The sequence below is a fragment of the Gymnoscopelus microlampas genome, assembly GCF_963454915.1.
Source record: "Gymnoscopelus microlampas genome assembly, chromosome: 12".
Classification (NCBI taxonomy): domain Eukaryota; kingdom Metazoa; phylum Chordata; class Actinopteri; order Myctophiformes; family Myctophidae; genus Gymnoscopelus; species Gymnoscopelus microlampas.
The window spans coordinates 37,285,834-37,305,373 of NC_139949.1; the positions used below are offsets into that span (position 1 = coordinate 37,285,834).

At 42.4% G+C, this 19,540-nt stretch overlaps 1 protein-coding gene across 1 annotated transcript in view; it reads right to left on the reverse strand.

The window, feature by feature from the left end:
• LOC311057057 (neurobeachin-like) overlaps positions 1 to 19,540 on the reverse strand; it is a gene marked incomplete at both ends in the record, with an annotated part of 230,399 nt that overhangs the window by 117,500 nt on the left and 93,359 nt on the right. Inside the window, 3 exon segments of the mRNA XM_084073945.1 lie at positions 9,700 to 9,846; positions 14,755 to 14,874; positions 16,746 to 16,872. Of these exon segments, the coding sequence (XP_083930071.1) occupies positions 9,700 to 9,846; positions 14,755 to 14,874; positions 16,746 to 16,872 (394 nt within the window).

The following is a 19,540-nucleotide window of genomic DNA, read 5'->3' on the forward strand; positions in this document are numbered from 1 at the left end:
TTTGTTGTGAACAGTGTTGAAGGTGCACCTACCACTAATAAATAAATGACATCATACTTCATTTGGCGGTAAACGTAATTGCGGCGCACCTTTGAGTTGTTTTTTAATAAAGGGAAATGCTAATGTGAGCAGTGCATGAAATGCTAAATATAGCATCCAACTCTCAACAAAAAAAATGTGTGTTAAACTCCCAAAAAAAAACAAATTCCAAAGCAATTTCAAACAAACTGAAAAAAATCAATTTAAAATTTCCAACCAAACAAACTTAAAGACGAGCCCCCCATTTTGTCACGCACAAGGGTTTTACATGGCAAAAGAAGGGAGTCCACACAAGACGCAAACATTTTAACTTATATTTATTTGACTACAACCAAATAAATAAAGCAATAAACAAAAGGAATGGAATGATGATGTGAATTAGTCACTAGTCAGTCATGTACGCAGTGTGTGAATGTGTGGAGTGTGCCGTGTGAGTGTTGTACAAAAAGGTGCAAAACTAAACAAAAGGGCTAACCCACTCAGGCTAGGTGGCACCCAAGACCATAGATATAGAAACCTAGATACCTCATTGGCCTCTGCAGTTCATTGGAACGACTGGTATCTCAATACAAGGCTCTTCCGCAAGGCTACTTGACTACTGGCCAATCACAGCGCGTCTAAGTGACTAATTGCTGCGCAGCTGCCTCTTAAGATAAGACCCGCCCCACCTGCCTCTGATTGGCCTAACGAACGCCCCCCTTCTGTGACGCACACGGAAGTTCTCAGCTTGCCCCGCTGAAGCGGAAGGAAGTGGAAGCACGGCCGAGATACGCACGCCTCAGAGCCGAAGGAGGCGTCTACTTTTATATGTCTATGCCCAAGACAGGCTCTGGAGAGGATATATTGAGACTGGGTGATTCCAAGGAGAGGACCTTATACTGTATACTCCCCCACACCCATAACCCCAGGTGTACCAAGTTGGCCTGACAGCCTCCTCCACTCTGGCAATCATCAAAGCTGCCGGCTAGCCAAAAGTGAGGCAGAGGGGCAGGGCCGTCACAGCATACAGTACATGAGTTTTAACATAATTATGCAAAAACAACATGACAAATGTTTATATGAAAACACATTTTGCACTTCCTGCGATACCCTTTTGACAGATAAATGCTTTACTTCTGGTGAAAGAGATAATGGGGGAACTGGAGCACACAAGTGTGGCACGTGTAGATGTTTGTGTCACCCAAAATGGAGTCAGTGTAATTACGGAGATGAGCCGCGTGTAAACAAGCCAGCATTAGCTTAATGAACACAGCACTAGCCCGGGCGCTAATTGAATTAGCCCAGACAGAGAGAGAGGAGAAGAGACGAGAGAAGTGGATGAACAGCTGGTGGGGCCAAATTCACTCAGCCATCCACAATGGTTCTCTCTCTCTCTGTGTGTGTATGCGTGTGCGTGTGTGTGTAGACAGCACCAACACACAGTTGTACCCACACACACACACACACACACACACACACACACACACACACACACACACACACACGTGTCCGTAAACTCAAACACGAGGCGGCACACACCCTCTAGACAGGGGCAGGAGAACTGTACAAGATTTATGAAATATAATAAAACTAAAAGTCTAATAGATAGAGGTAGCACAGCACTGCTCCAAGTGTCACGGCAATCCGGCCATTAGAATAGACCAGGGGTCTTCAACAGGGGGTCCGGGACCCCTAGGGGGTCCTCAGGGTCACTACAGTGGGGCCGCCAAATCTTTGTCTGATAAGACTTTTACATTAACCACTTGAGCCCTCGCATCCCTTTTTGAAGAGAACTTGACCTGCGAGGCGTTGTGAGCTTGTAGATCTGCTATTTTTGGCAAAGAGGTTTGCTGTCGAGTTTCATCTGATAATACATTACAAGCGCATTTTATAATGCATTATAATGCGCTTATAATGCTGTGTTCACACTGGCACAGTGGTGGAAGTACTCAGATATTTTACTTAAGTAAAAGTAGCAATGCCACAATATAAAAATACTCTTACAAGTAAAATATGTTAAAAAATGTTACTTGAGTAAAAGTACAAAAGTATTGGCATCAAAATATACTTTAAACACCAAAAGTAAAAGTACTAACATGTTTGAAAATAGCATATGTACAAGCTCACAATGCGTCGCATTGCAACACGTTGTGAGCTTGTAGACCTGCTATTTTCAGATAGCCTATGTATACAATAGGGCTAAAGTGGTTAATGTAGGTAGGTTTCATAATATCATAATTTATATCTGAAAAGTAACTAGTAACATTGTCAAATAATTGTAGTGGAGTAAAAGTATTATATTTGCCTCTGAGATGTAGTGGAGTAGAAGTAAACGTACTGAAAACTGGAAATACTCCAGTAAAGTAAAAGTATGTCAAAATTATACTTAAATACAGTACTTGAGTAAATGTACTAAGTTACTTTACACCACTGGTCATAATGCCTTATATAAGCTGAGTTGAACAGCAGATATTTTTTGGGCCATTTTCAGCCACGTTTCGATGCCGTCCTGAAATATTGATATCCTCACAAGTATAGTAATACAAACGTGTGTGTGTGTGTGTGTGTGTGTGTGCGTGCGTGCGTGCGTGCGTGCGTGTTGTGTGCGTGTTGTGTGCGTGCGTGCGTGCGTGAGTCTTTCAGACCATAACACCCTGTGGTAACAGCACAGTGAGGTGCATACCCATGCATCCAGATCAAAGGCCGACCCAGTGTTCTGCTGCTTTTGGCCAAAAGAATTAAAGAAAATCTGTCTGAAGCCGCAAAATATGTTTGCTTTATTCATTTATTTATTTGTGCTTTTTCTGTCCTTTCAATATTACTTATTTTTTTATTGTTTGCCAATTTCTCAAAGCAGATCAAGTATACCAGTAAGCCAGCAGCTTTGGTGTAAAAAGCAAACCCACGCATTAACCCATTGAGACCTGAAGCCGATTCTACATGTCTCCTAAATCTCAACAGTTTTCTGAAAAACGTATGTTTCTATATCAGTGGTGCTCAAACTTTTTCATGTCAAGGACCCCCAAAATTATATGTATTTTGCCGTGGACCCCCATCAAAATATTTTGTTCCAGGGACCCCCAGAAGCAAAGATTTGAGTTATAAATGTTCGCTTTAAAAATATTTATATTCAGAAGATTTGCACACATTTTCACGATTTTTTCAAAAATAGCAGATCTACAAGCTCGTAGCGCGGCACTCGGTGCCGCGCTACGAGCTTGTATATCTGCTATTTTTGAATAGCCCAAAGTGTAAAACAATGCTTTTTAGCTCAAATCTAAAAATGACACAGTTCTAGGTCTTAATGGGTTAATACATTCTTTATTTTCCTTCAATAATGTGTTTCTTATTTTTATCTTTACAATAGGAGAATGTAAGAATAACTTTATGCCTACTACACTAATAAACTATGATTAAAATGTAAAAAAACTGAAACAAAATAAAACCTCTTATTCCTTTACATACTTCTTTGCCCTAGCAATTGGAAGCCACGGGAGAGAGAGGGCGTAAGAGCCACATGCGGCTCTAGAGCAGCAGGTTGCCTACCCCTGCACCAGTGGTGGAAAGTAACATGTACTCAAGTACTGTACTTAAGTACAATTTTGAGGTACTTTTACTTTACCGGAGTATTTCCAATTGGCTATACTTTTACTTCTACTCCACTACATCTCAGAGGCAAATATTTTACTTTTTTCTCCACTACAATGATTTGAAAACTTTAGTTACTAGTTACTTTTCAGATATAAATTATAATATTATAAAACATACATTAACCACTTTAGCCCTAATTTATACCAAGGCCATTTGAAAATAGCCGATCTGCAAGCTCACAACGCGTCGCATCGCGACGCGTTGTGAGCTTGTAGATCTGCTATTTTCAAACATTTTAGTATTTTTACTTTTGGTACTTTAAGTACATTTTGATACCAATACTTTTGTACTTTCACTCAAGTAAATGTTGAATTCCGGACTTTTACTTCTAACAGAGTACTTCTACATTGCAGTATTCATACTTTTACTTAAGTAAAACATTTGAGTGCTTTTTCCACCACTGCCTATAAGAGCCACATGAGCAGCATGTTGCCTATACCCCAGCAGGAGGCTGGGGGTCCCCATGGAGGTGCTATGCTCAGCCTGACTGAGCAGGAAAAGCCCCGGGCTGCTCACAGAGCTGGAGGCCACTTTCAATCCACTGAAAAAACCCTTTCATCTGAAGCAGGCCTTTGCTTCAGAAGACGTGCCTCGCCCTGAGCTGTTCCAAACTCGGGGCAAATCTTCTGAAGCAAAGAGCATGCAGCGAAACAAGGAAAAAACCGACTCTCGCAATAAACAGAAAGCTGAGCTTATTGTTCCATAACGTTCAACCAACCAAAAGGCACCCTATGCTATGCACCTTTAATTCACCTACTGTATGCTGTTAACTTGTAGTCCTCTTTCATCCCAGAGACAGGGTTTCACAGAGGGACAAAATAAACACTTTTTAAACTGGCCCCTAGTTGTAGCTCTAAATGGAAACCCTGCCGAAACATTAACCGTAACATACCTAAAAACCTCAACATTTAAATAAATGCTAATGTACTCATACGCATGCCCACACATTCTGAGACAAGCATTTTGCGCATTTGTGTGTAAAAAGTGCAAGTGTGTGTGTGTGTGTGTGTGTGTGTGTGTGTGTGTGTGTGTGTGTGTGTGTGTGTGTGTGTGTGTGTGTGAGTGATAAAATGAATCTCACATGCACGCACGCACGCACACACACACACACACACACACACACACACACACACACACACACACACACACACACACACACACACACACACACACACACACACACACACACACACACACACACACACACAAAAGCTGTGGGTGGGCCACGGACCCCCATAACTAACTAACAGAACCAAATGGACCCGTAAAGGTCCATTTGGTTCCATTTGTCATTTGTACACTGTCAGAGTACAAATGGGGTCCATTTGATTGCTAACTATCAAATATTTAGCTGGGAACCGCCTCAAAGACCCCTGCAGGTCCCCGGACCCCACTTTGAGAACCACTGGTGTACAGTGCATAACCCCTTAGGCTTTGGGAAAATAACCGATCTTCAAGCTCACAATGCGACAAAAAAAAAGAAAACCTTGGACAATTTTGAAGGTTTTCCAACTATGATGACATGCCCAGAATAATAGGGACATCATTTAAGAAAAACCCCGAAATGATTTCTATTTGTAATACATTATTTAATAAAAACAATGCTTCGCAGACAATTTTCCAGCGGAGCATTGATGTGTAAAGCGTTTAATTTACCAACTCACTTTGTGCCTAACCATTGTTTTAAAGTTCAAACCCGGACACATAAAGCGCACGCACACACACACACACACACACATGCACACACACAGATTAGTCAATAACCCGGAGCAGACAGAAGCAAAAATCGTCTCTGTCGGGTGGAAACCTCATATGTCCGAAACTTTTTACTTTTCAGGATTCAAATTCAAAAACAGCTAAAGTAGCAGAAACGCGTTGCAGCGCGTTTCGGCGCGTAGCTCGAAACGCGGCGCCGGCTTTGACCATCTGCAACTTCTGATGCCTTTGTGTGACGCTGTAGTATGATCAAGTAGGGCGTTCATTTACGGGAAAAAAAAACACAAAAAGTAAAAATATGGAGATAAGAGGTTTCTGCTCGACAACAACAAAATGTCTCATCTCTCTCTCTCTTTCTCCCCCCCCCCCCATCATTATCATAGAAAACCAACAGTTTGGGACCCTCTGGGCTCCAAACCAACTGAAGCATCTAATCGTCTCTTCTGGGCGTCTGATGAGCCGTTGTGTTCCCACACTGAGCACTGCTCATCCTGTTGGCCTAGAGACGCATAGGGCTGTGACAGAGAGGAGAGGAGAGGAGAGGAGAGGAGAGGAGAGGAGAGGAGAGGAGAGGAGAGGAGAGGAGAGGAGAGGAGAGGAGAGGAGAGGAGAGGAGAGGGGTAAACCCGTTCTCACTCCCAAGGCGTCACATTTTGCCGCTCTGTCAGTTGCCCTGATATTCAAGTCAAGACAAAAGGTCATGCCCACAGTGGGATTCGGGCATTCGCTATGAGCTTGTAGATCTGCTATTTTTTGGGGGGGAAATCGTGAAAATGAGTGCAAATCTTTGAATATATATATACACATTTTTAACTCAAATCTTTGCTTCTAGGAGTCCCTAGAATAAAATATTTTGAGATGGGGGGGGGGGGGGGGTCTGCGGAAAAACACATCATTTTGGGGGTCCTTGACATGAAAAAAAAAACTGTTGAGAAGACATTTGTAGAATCCCCCAGGAGCAAATAAAATGAAATGTTCACTTTTAAAAACATATATATATATATTCAAAGATTTGCACACATTTTCACGATTTTTCAAAATGAGCTTGTATATCTGCTATTTTTGAATAGCCCAAAGAAATCTAAAACGACACAGATGCGAGTCCCGGATTGAATGGTTTAACTGCAAAAAAAAAAAGAAAGAAGGAATACAGGAGAGGGGCAAACCCGATGTCACTCCCAAGGCGTCACATTTTTGCCGCTCTGTCAGTTGCCCATGATATTGAAGTTTAGACATAACAAAAGGTTATATACCCACAGAGGGATTCGAACACGGGAGGTTGCGGTCACCAGTCAAGCGTTGTTATACCAGGTAAGCCACGAGACAGCTGTCAATACCCTTGATTCGAGCAGTATTTGACGGTCCAATGCATGCGTGCCTTTTAGTTTTTGTCGTTCTATAGTGACGCATTAGGGAGTAGAAAATGACGGAGTGGCAATAACTGAAGCCTATCTGTGAGAATGTGTTGAGAGCAGTGGTGGATCAAATACCCTATTGCTTTACTTAAGTGAAAAGTATCAACACTGCAATGTAGAAATACTCCGTTACAAGTAAAAGTCTGGAATTCTAAATTTACTTGAGTAAAAGTACAAAAGTATTCGCATCAAAATGTCCTTAAAGTACCAAAAGTGAAAGTACTGATTATGCAGAATGTCCCATTTCAAGTTTTCAAATATATAAAAGTCTTTGGAAAATAGCAGATCTACAAGCCCACAATGCGTCGCATCGCGACACATTGTGGGCTTGTAGATCGGCTACACTTAATGACAGGAAGACAGTGAATGTTACCTGCCATTATCCAGTGTATATGTCTAGAGTCAGTGTGTGTGTGTGTGTGTGTGTGTGTGTGTGTGTGTGTGTGTGTGTGTGTGTGTGTGTGTGTGTGTGTGTGTGTGTGTGTGTGTGTGTGTGTGTGTGTGTATGTGAGATTCATTTCATCACTTTATCACTCACACACACACGCACTCGAAATATTTATTTATGTCCACATAATAAGAAGTACAGGATGTACAAAGGACATAAACACTGCCAGTGCAGTCAGATGAATGGAAAACAGTTAGTTACAAGGCGCATGTAAAGCAGAGCAATGTTACATACAAAACAAAGGATGGCATACTTGTCAAACACAGCGGACAACAATCATGGGTAAAGGAAACAACGCCTCCTCCAAATTGAGCGGCTTCCTATAATAGCTGATATTGAGCAGTACCTTGCTAATTGTTTAGCCCTCCTTTTGGAGAGGCCGGCCATTTGCAGGCCCCTCACAACCAACTTGTGCACGTGTCCTAGACTACCAAAGATAAAAACCAAAAGTTTACATCTGTAGCCTAGCTGAGAGATGAGAGGAGAGGTGTAGACTCTGGCACACTGTCAAACGGAGCTGAGATCAGTGCGGATGAGAGTCGTTGAGACGGCACATCACAGAAGTACCGTTGGATGTGTTGTAATGTGTGGTGTCTGCTGTAATGTCTGCCTAGCGCGTGCATGTGCGTGTGTGTGTCTGCGTTGCAATGTGTCAGCACAGATAGGTGGAATGTAAATAACTCCCTACACATTGGGGGTTATTATATATTATGCCAGTGGTTCCGTATCAGACCACACCATATGTCAGCCGCAGTGTTGCCGCGCTGCATCCCAGACAATAACCAAACATCTCTATGCGTCAGGGAGAGACCACAGCTTCCATGTTGCATTGTTCTCCTCTTTCAATGCGACTCCAAACCCCTCTACACAGTCCCTGTGTGTGCTCATTGTACTTTGGCCAACGCAGCGAATCGCGGGGCCCTGGGTCCATTTCGGATTATGTATATAACTTCTCTAATTAACCCATTAAGAACCGGTGTAATTTTTTTTAGATTTCTTTGGGCTATTCAAAAATAGCAGATATACAAGCTCATAGCGCGGCACCGAGTGCCGCGCTATGAGCTTGTAGATCTGCTATTTTTGGGAAAAGAAATCGTGAAAATGTGTGCAAATCTTTGAATATTATATTACATGTTTTTCTGTTTTAACTGTTAGGATTTAGAAGACATGTGTAGAATCCCCAGAAGCAAAGATTTCAGTTAAAAATGTTTTTATATTTTGTATTATTATTATTTTTTTATGCTTTAAAAAACATATATATTCAAAGAATTGCACAAATTGACACTATTTGTTTATTTTTTTATAAAAAAAAAATATATATATATAGCAGATATACAAGCTCATAGCGCGGCATTCTGTGCCACGCTATGAGCTTGTATAGCAAATAAATCTAAAATGACACAGATGCGTATCCCGGATTGAATGGGTTAACTGCAAAAAAAAAAGAAAGACGAAATACAGTCAGGAACCGTTTGCACGCTCCATCGGCTTTGAACGCACACAAGAGGCTGGGTGGTGATGTGCCAGCGCTGATATTCAGCAGTCTTGGACGCCTCTTTCAACTAGCCTGCCAAGGACAAGTACCAGAGAGCTGGCGAGGAATTACAGAGTCTAAGTTGCCCTTGGTAGACGGTCTCTCTCTCACCATGCAGCGTGCTGCTGTAGGGATACATGCGTGTGTCTACAAACCTTTGGTTTTGTTAATAATAACATACCCCCAAAATTAATGTGTGACTGAAAGAGTTTGCGAGGTTCCGTTAAAATGTGACAGTGAGAAGAAATATTTCACAATTTATTTGTTCATTTATGCGCTTTTATTTTCTCCGTTGCTGTTTAAACTGAAGATTTTGGTAAATTGAGAATGCCACTGGTTTGACACTGTAGAGTTTACAGTATGTACACAGAGACGTTGACAGTATAAACTAGAAAATGTGCTCCTCGGAGCACAGGTCTCCGCCAGTACTGTTCCTGATTAATCCTGTCTTACCTCACTTCAAAAGATATAAATGATCTTTTGAAGTGACACACCTATGTATAGGTCTCTATTTCATCATGCGTCTCGCTAGCCAATCAAAGCCAATGTCACGTGTCACGTGAAGCTTGACCAATATTAGCTTGGTGGACACACGGAAGGACGAGAACGAAAACATAGTCTCCTGGCGGAGACAATTATGAATACAATTACAGCTAGATAGACAGACAGACAGACAGACAGACAGACAGACAGACAGACAGATAGAGTGACTGATTATTGATCCATGTGGGGAAATTCAGGTGTCATAGCACCTCCCATTTATTCCTAAATACTCCATCGAACCTTTATTCTTCCTAGAATTGTACACACAGTGTGGTGAGGCATTGTGTCAACATGTCAGCAGCATACAGCTGTTGACGGTGCAGTCAGTGTATGAGTTGGGTATTATATATTTTCTATTTTTTATTTTTTTTTACCTTGTATCCTGGGCCGAGCTGGTGAATGGCGAAGATTTGCGCTGGGTTGAGAGCTTCGCTGAACACGTAGATGGCTCCCAGCTGGCCACAGAACACCCTGTTTGCGTCGGCTGTCTCCGACGAACCCAGGAAACACTTGTCATAGCTCTGTGTGGAAGAAGAGGAGAGCAGAGAGAGAAGAGAGAGAAGAGAGAGAGAGAGAGAAGAGAGAGAGAGAGAGAAGAGAGAGAGAGAGTGCAACGGGGGGGTTTAGCTGTCAAATTCAATGCCAGCTCTCGCCTCCAGGTCCTCTCTAGTGTGAGAGATTTTTTTTCAGGATTTTGCTGGTTTAATGGGATCCTGGGCAAAGCGAGGGAGGAACTGTAAACGTCTGTGCTTTCTCTTCCCTGTAACTGTCCATTTTATTCTTTCTAAAGGAGAGTGGGCACTGGACAGTTACAATATCCCCGGTGTCGCTTTCTTTTTTTTTGTTCTTTATTGTATCCATTTTTCTCCCAATTCAGTCGTTATGCCGATTCACCCGCTTGTGTGTGTATGGTCCCTGTCACACTGCTGACCCCTACTGTTTGGTCTTGGGGAGGCGGGCGCAGACAACCACGTGTCTCCTCCAATACATGAACGTGAGGACTTTGAGCGGGAGGGCGTATTAACTCATTCAGTGCCAAGTAAATAAATAAATAATTGCCAATAGCGCCTGCGATTTTTCGTCTTTCATACCTTTTCAAGTAGTCACAGAATATTTATCTCCAGTATGATCGATCCCCCGATCGTTTCACAGTGCTTCCGTGAAGATTTGACCATGTCTCGTCTAAAATGCAGGGGAGAAAAAAGGAAGGCAAGATACAGCCATTTCCCCAAATACGCTAACCAGGAAGTGAATGGAAGAGGAAATCTTGGGATCACGCGATCTCCTGGATCTGTGTGTGTCTGAGCATGAAATGGTCACTCATGTGTTAGCGAACAGCGCCATCTAGTGAAAACACCAAATTGCGTCAAAGACGTCAGTTTTATTGTTTTGTCTTTGTCTTGTTTTTGTGCTGTTGCCTACTGCATCTAATTCCCTCAAGACCACAATGGAAACAAGTCTCTGGGCTTTATTGTGTTTTTATCCTTTTGATTTCATTTTCCATAAAGTAAATTGGAACAAGTTTACAAGGGATTCCATCCTGCAATTATAACTTATGGACCATACAATGCCAACTTCTCTGCTCTCTGGTTTTTGTCTCTGTACATTTTCCTGCCTATATTAAAAAAAAACTATAAAAAAGGAGGAAAGATAAGCATCTTATAGCTTCAACTTCTAGCAAGTTGAAACTAAAGCACAGCATCATCCCTGTTGGGCAGAAACCTTGTATCTCCATACTTCAACTTTTTATGTGTTTTCCATAAATGAATGTGGTACCTCCAGTGGTGTAGTAACAAAGTAACAAAAGTACAAATTTGAGGTATTTTTTTTACTTACTGGAGTATTTCCAATTTTCAGTACTTTTACTTCTACTCCACTACATCTCGGAGGCAAATATTGTACTTTTACTCCACTACAATTACTTGAAAACTTTAGTTACTAGTTAAGGATAAGGATTATTCCTTTAACAGGTCAGTTCATGAAAGTCCTTGCGGTCTTGTTTCCAATGAGGGCCTGTGAGCAATTAGGGGTTAAGAGTCTTGCTCAGGGACAAATTTCATTTCATCGACACATTTGCTGGCCTGGCCTGGAATCGTACCTGGGGTAATCAGGGCCTCTGGCTCCCTAGGCGGGCTCACTAACCACTCAGCTATGGCCGCTCCATAGATTTTGATTATTATTGCAAAACACACATTAACCACTTCAGCCCTATACATATTTTGTCCATTTGAAACTAGCAAAGCTACAAGTTCACAATGCCTGTAGATCTGCTATTTTCAAAAGATTAGTCTATATTTTATACATTCGAAAACTGCATTATGAGCACTTGTTACTTTTGGTACTTTAAGTACATTTTGAAACCAATACTTTTGTACTTTAACTCAAGTGAATTTGAATTCCAGACTTCTACTTGCAACAGAGTATTTCTACATTGCAGTATTGATACTTTTACTTAAGTAACAAATGTGAGTAACAAACAGTGTCGTGTCCATTCCCGGAAAAGTAAGCCTTTTGGACATACAAGGTTTCTGCCTAACACCGTGTGTGACGTTATGAAATGAGCCTCTTATACAGTACTTCCCACTTCCTCCTCTTCCTCGCTCGCCACAAAAACACGACAGCTGTGGCAGGCAGGGCCGCACAGCCAGCTACTTTGTGACAAACGTAGCCAGGGCCGCACATGTAGCCGAACAGACAGCCAGCTACTTTGTGACAAACGTAGCGCTTTGATCACATGATGGATCCAAAGCAGCGAGACGAAGGCTGTATAACCAACTCAACCATATATCTGTAGGTTTTTTATTAACCTTTGTTTAACCCCCCGGGAGATAAGAGTCGAGTGAGTTCTGCATTGGGATGTTCTTTCACAGCAATGCCCTACTTAGCGCTCACACTGGTACAATCTCCTGTTTTAATTTATCCATTTGTAACTCTGAGAGGCCACAAAATGTAACCAAATGTAACCGTAAAGCAGTGGTTCTCAAACCTTTTCATGTCAAGGACCCCCAAAATTATATGTATTTGGCCACGGACCCCCATCTGAAAATATTGTGTTCCAGGGACCCCCAGAAGCAAAGATTTGAGTTACAAATGTTTGCTTTAAAAAAAAGTATATTCAAAGATTTGCACACATTTGCACCATTTTTCAACATACTGTAGCAGATCTACAAGCTCATAGCGCATTAGCTTGTAGATCTACTATTTTTGAAGAGCCAAAGTATCAAATATGGATAAAGGGGTTAAAATTATTGTGACGCTTTATTAACCAATTTTGCTGGGGACCCGCTGGTCCCCACTTTGACAACCAATGCTGTAAAGGGTCCATTTGGTTACATTTGTGCCCTCTCAGAGTTAAACTGACACTGAGGATTTTACTGTGTAGTGTACAGTCACATCACACGGTTACATGTTCAACCACTGGCCTCTGAGAAGCTTGTCTGGAGCAGTTTGTGGATTAAGTGACTGTCTTAAGGATGACAGTTGGAAGAGGCTAATCTACTTGAAGTATTTCACTTTAAAACACTTCTGGGGTCATTTTAACCCATTTAGACCTGAAGCCGATTTTAAAAACGCCTTCCTTCTGACCTAGGTTTTCTGAAAAAAAATCCGGACTTTTACTTGCAACAGAGTATTTCTACATTTTAGTATTGATACTTTTACTAACGTAAAACATGTGAGTACTTTTTCCACCACTGCATTTTATATCTACTGTACACGGTCACGACTTTTTTTTGTTCTGGCCCCCCACTGATGTGTGGGGAGTTCATTGATCTTTCGCCGCAGGCTGAAAACCCACCTCTTCAGGAAACACTATCCTTCCTCTTCGCCTTGCCTACTTGTTGTTAACTAGTTGTACGAACTCTTGTTTTATTATTGTATTGTTTCATTGGATCTTCTTTAGTCAATACACTTATTTGTCTTAGCTCTTGCTCATTTGATTTTGCTATTTGTCTCATCTGTTTAAGAAAGTAGGTAGCTGATATATTGCACTTTTACTTTAGCGCTAGGTATACTCTTGGTTGCCTGTTTTAGCAGAAAATGCACTTAAGACGTCTGGTGATTAGTAGTTTGTTGCCTAACTATGTTGAATGCACTTATTGTAAGTCGCTTTGGATAAAAGCGTCTGCTAAATGACTGTAATGTAATATAATATAAGACACGACCCCCCTCCGTCCGATATAAACCTGTTTATACTTCAAACTACATTTTAACCAGTTTAGACTCATTGAAAACACACATCCCTGGTTCTGGTGACTGACTGATATACGAAATAAAAAAATGCAATACAATGACCAATCAGTAGTGTGCACAATGTGTTTTCACAATACTTTTCTTTTTTGGCATAACCTCAGCTCTCTTGGCACCTGGATGGAGGTCATACCAAAAACAAAAGGGTACTTTACTTTTGCCCCAAAGAAAACAAGCGTTTTGTCGGTTCAATGCGGTAGAAAAAGCAACGTTACACTTGTCTGCCAGCAGCCGTAAAAAAAAAACTGCAAACGTTTGTGTCGAGTCAAGTTGGTCGTGGATCAGTGCCCAAGGTCAGAACCCTGCCCTCTCCAGCGTTTTACAGGATAAATGCTACAGCAGTGGGTCCCAAACCTTTTCTGGATCCGGGGCCCACAAATGTGGTGTTGGCGGCCCACCCATCTGTCTACTTAATCCATTAATCCAACCAGACATTTTGAGATGGAAGGTCCGTGGCCAAATGCATATCTTAAACAGTTTTTTTTACGCTAATGTTACCGCCGGCGAATAAAAAATGTTTCCCGCCAGAAACAGACTCAAATATGAGTGACTAACTATCATAAACGAGAGCAGAGCCACCTCCCTGATAATGGCGCCGGGACAGTTTGTTTATTTTTGGACCACAATTCTTATATGAGACGATTCTAAGATGACCCAATGTTATTCTCCATAGAGAAATGACCCAGGGGATGAGTGATATCAGGACTTCGGTACCCTATGCCAGTGGTTCTCAAACTTTTTCATGTCAAGGACCCCCTAAATGATATGTATGTGGCCACGGACCCCCCCTTGAAAATGTGCCAGGGACCCCCAGAAGCAAAGATTTGTGTTAAAAATGTTCGCCTGAAAAAAAAAACGATTTTCACACATTTTCAAGATAAAAAAAAATCTACAAGCGCATAGCGCGGCACTCGGTGCTGCGCTATGCGCTTGTAGATCAGCTATTTTGCTAGTACAGTATATCTGCTATTTTTTAATAGCCCAAGTATAAAATATGGTTAAAGTGGTTAAAATGATTGTGATGCTATATTAACAAATCTTGCTGGGGACCCCCTGGTACCCCCCCAAGGACCCCTGGGGATCCCCGTACCCGAAACCAATGCTCTATAATACAAGTTGAGAGTGGCAGTGCTGCAGTGTGTGCCAGTGTGGTGGTGGTTGGTGGGCGGGGCTACACTTACATCGTTGGTGTTGACGTGCCACGCCATGTCGCCGTAGGAAACCAGCTGCCCGTTGACGTAGCAACGGATCTCCGAGTTCCTCCAGCGGTTGTAGATGTGTACGATGCTGATCATGTACCACTGGAACGCACACGCACACGCACACATACACACACACACACACACACACACACACACACACATACATTAGTATGGCTATTTTGTCTCCCAAACAAATATATATATTGGAAAATACAGTCTCTGTCGGGTGGAAACCGAAACTGTCCAAAACAGGAATTCAATTCAAAAACAGCAAAAGTAGCAGATCTACAAGCTCAAAACGCTTTGCGAATGAGCTTGCAGATCTGCTACTTTAGATACTTTCGTGTGACGCTGTAGTATGATTAAGTAGGGCGATAATTTACAAAAGAAATACAAAAAGTAAAAATAATGGAGATAAGAGGTTTCTGTCCCAGACAGCAACGGTATTATAGCAGATCTACAATCTCAAAACCAGTCACATCGCGACACGTTATGAGTTTGTACTAGATTGGCTCTTTTAGCCTGCAGTATTACAGGGCTTAAGTGGTTGAGAAAACATCCGTCTGTTTTTTTTTTTATAAATCAAATCCTGACTACACAAATCAAATTAAGTCGTTATTACAGCAAATGGATGCTTTCATAACCTTGTTCTCAAGATCATCAGTGTGGTCGGTGTGTCATTACAGTCATGGAGGCTTTTGTAACCTTGTCTAAGGTCATGACTCATCACTCAGTGTAGTGCAGGGGTCTTCAACAGAGGGTCCGGGACCCCAAGGGGGTCCTCAGAGCTACTGCAGGGGGGCCGTCAAATATTTGTGTGTTACTTTTAATTTTCACATTAACCACTTGAAAATAGCCGAAAATAACAGGTTAAAAACAACATACTCTAAGTGTGAAAACTCGCTCTCACTCCTGAGGACTCCAAGTCTGTTCCTTTGACTACTGTAACATCTAATTTCTTAGTGTGTGTGTGTGTGTGTGTGTGTGTGTGTGTGTGTGTGTGTGTGTGTGTGTGTGTGTGTGTGTGTGTGTGTGCGTGCTTGTTAATTTGAGGACATTTTGTATTCTACTGTACACTGTATTATGTAAATTATCCATACAGTACACACATACAGTAGATACATGTTATACTGTACATAGATGTATGCATAATGGGAATAGCTTGGACAAATTGGGTATACACACACGCATAAATAATTGCATGCATATAGATATACACCCACAGACAGACAGACAGGCATACACACACGCAAACACACACACACACAAACACACACGCGCGCGCGACAAAGCGCTGTGATACATAGAGACTTATTCATTGATCAAATGGAGCCACTGGGCAGCCCTCACATTCTGCTGACTCAGCACATAGCGTCCTCTGCTGTGTGTGTGTGTGTGTGTGTGTGTGTGTGTGTGTGTGTGTGTGTGTGTGTGTGTGTGTGTGTGTGTGTGTGTGTGTGTGTGTGAATTACTTGTTCATGCATTTGGGAGTGTGCGCAAAACCCATGCGTGTTGACATGTATGTGCGTGTGTGTGCGTGTGCGTGTGTGTGCACGTGCGTGCGCGTGCGTGTGTGTGTGTGAGAGACAGTAGCAGGATGCTGACAGTGCGGTGGGGGGGGGGGGGGGGGGTAGTGTTCAGGTCTTAATGGACAGACCCTATCTGCACTCATCAACACCGTCCTGGAGAGCAGGACGAACGAGGAGAGAGAGAGAGAGAGAGAGAGAGAGAGAGAAAGAAAAGAGGGAGAGAGATATATATAGAGAAAGAGAGCGTGACAGAGATAGAGAGAAGAGAGAGGTGTTCCCAACATCTAACAAGTGCTACCAAGCTGACCAGAACATTTTAATTGACCTCGAGTGTGTGTGTGCGTGTGTGTGTGTGTGTGTGTGTGTGTGTGTGTGTGTGTGTGTGCGTGCGCATGCTGGCACACGCACACAGTACGTGCGTCAGTTCACTTAAAGACTCACCTTGCGAGGTTGAAAGTCGTATTTGACACAGTGCTGGAAGCCTTTGCCTTTGGACTTCAGTGACGTGACGATCAGGCAGTTCCCCACAAAGTGAGCCGAGTAGCCGATCCCTTTACTGGTGCGAAAGCTGGCGAGCAGGACAGGACAGGACAGGACAGGACAGGACAGGACAGGACAGGACAGGACAGGCCAGGACAGGACAGGACAGGAGAGGACAGGACAGGACAGGACAGGATAGGACGGGACAGGACAGGACAGGACAGGACAGGACAGGACAGGACAGGACAGGACAGGACAGGGAGACAACGGTAAGATGTTAATAAGATCACGAAAATCAGGTTGAAACCAAAAGCATTTTAAACACTTAACCAACTTCAACCCCAGCATCCTTATCCTTATTGAAAATGGCCGATCGACAAGCTAGTCACTAGTATCGAGCCCTGAGGGACACCAGTGAACCATATAGGGTTTAAGTGCTTAATAAGATCACGGAATCAGGTGGAAATCAAAAGCATTTTAAAACACTTTAACCCCCTATTCTTAGAGAAACTGCCTTGAGTTACGACTGTACTTAGATGTCTTTTTTCTCCCTCTGCTACAAATCACTTCTTCCGATCATGGAGAGCTGCTGTGTGGCTATCGAACCAGACCGCCCCATTAGCGTCGTTGTCGTACACTTTTTCCCCCCTGACAATTAAAGCTTTATTTAGTTGCTGCTGGAAATAGACGATCTACAAGCTCACAGCACATGTGAGCACATGTGGGCTTGCAGATCGGCTCACAACGGCTCACAACCGAGCTTGTAGATCGGGGGGCACCGTTGTACGACTCCTCCTCACCTCCCTTAGCACTGTGACCCTTCTTACCAACTTCTCTTTAGACTGATGCTAGCGACCAACTAACATTATGGTTATGTTATTAACATAACTTGCCCATTGCCCAGATTATGTTTCCTAGAGACTAGAGAGACATGGAGACTCTTGTAACTGAACAAACACTCTATAACAACGATTACAATGTAACGTTATAACTCTGTTACTTACTGTATGTTTGCAAATGTATTACCCCTATTGATGAAGTTTGAGCACTTTAGATGTTGTGTAATTTGCACGTAATTGTCAAGATTTTAGTCTGGTGGATCATACTTGCTGTTGTTAACATTATTGCCCTGTTTAAAAATGAATGAATAAACACTAAAATAACCACGGTTACTGTAGCAACATTTTTTCATGTAAGGTATTATGCCAGTAGTAACTACTGTAAGTACTTGATTAGACCCCATGAGAGTGTACAAATGGAACCAAATGGACCCATTTGGGTATTTTGTTTCATGTAAGGTAGTGAAAAGGGAAGGGAAGCTCTCCTAAATAGAATAACTTACAAAAACAGTTGGCATCAAAAGGAAAGAGTCTCAAAGCTCTAAATTGTTTTCCGGGCGACATATTTTGGCACCGCGGTTCCACATTACTTCAAGTCCTGTGTGAGGCATAGCGCCCCCTACGGAGCAACACGCAGCGGGGTGTTCCTGCTCCGGGGAGAAGCAGGTTCCTGGATGAAACCCAACTAAATCCTTCCTATTCCCTCTGATTCCTCCTCCTTTCAGACTTGCTTCCCACGCTGCTAACCTTCATGTGTGTAAAAAAAAACATATGAAGAAAAAATAAACCTCATAGCTAAGCTTCTGTATCACAAGAAGAAACATTGATACCTCCTATCAATGCAGACACCTCCTATCTCCATATTTTATCTTTAGCTTTTTCTGCCTTTTATTGGTAGTATACAGTAGACCAGTGGTTTTCAACCAGTGATCCTTGGGGGAATACCAAGGGGTCCCCAGCAAAATGAGTTAACATAGCGTCACAATCGTTAACCACTTTAAGCTTTGGCAATTCAAAAATAGCAGATATACAAGCTCATAGCACGGCACCGAGTGCCGCGCTATGAGCTTGTAGATCTGCTATTTTTGAAAAATCTTGAAAACGTGTGCATATCTTTGAATATATATATATGTTTTAAAGCGAACATTTTGAACTCAAATCTTTGCTTCTGGGGATCCCTGGCACAAAACGTTTTCAGATGGGGGTCCGCAGCCAAATGTATATCAATTTAGGGGTCCTTGGCATGAAAAAGGTTGAAAACCACTGCAGTAGACTGACAGTAAATGGGGAGGGAGAGATGGGGAGTGACACGCAGCAAAGGTCGTCGGGATCAGGATTCGGACCCGCGACGTGCCGTCAGGCAGCATTACAGCCTAGGTGCCCGGACCGCTACGTCAGCCGTCCACCAACGTTTTGTGTTTTTTCGTAAAATATCACCCAACTTGAGCGTCACACAAACGTATCAAAAGTAGCAGATGAGCTTGTAGACCTGCTACTTTATGTGACGTTTTCCGCTCGATAGGGAGATATTCGGGCAGAAACCTTGAATCTCCATATTTCTACGTGTTATGTTGTTTTATTTTCCTAATAAATAAATTAGTAAATAAATGACAAAAGTGTAGCACAATCATATAGCGAAAACAGCTGATGCACAAGATCACTCAACCCTCAAAACTCAAAGTGGAGAAGTCTGTCTTGGGTTTGAATATTGAACCAACATTTTTTTTTTTTTTTTTTTTATCCCACAATTTTGTAACCCATATTTTCACTTAGTGCCAATTTCCTAAGCATGTAATCCTGGGCGCTACTCTCCCTCTGCCAGCCTGGGGGGAAACCAATGAAACGTATTAACAAGAGCTTGTGACTAAACAATAACTAACTATATTGGATCCACCAGAACACAGCAGCTTCGTTTTG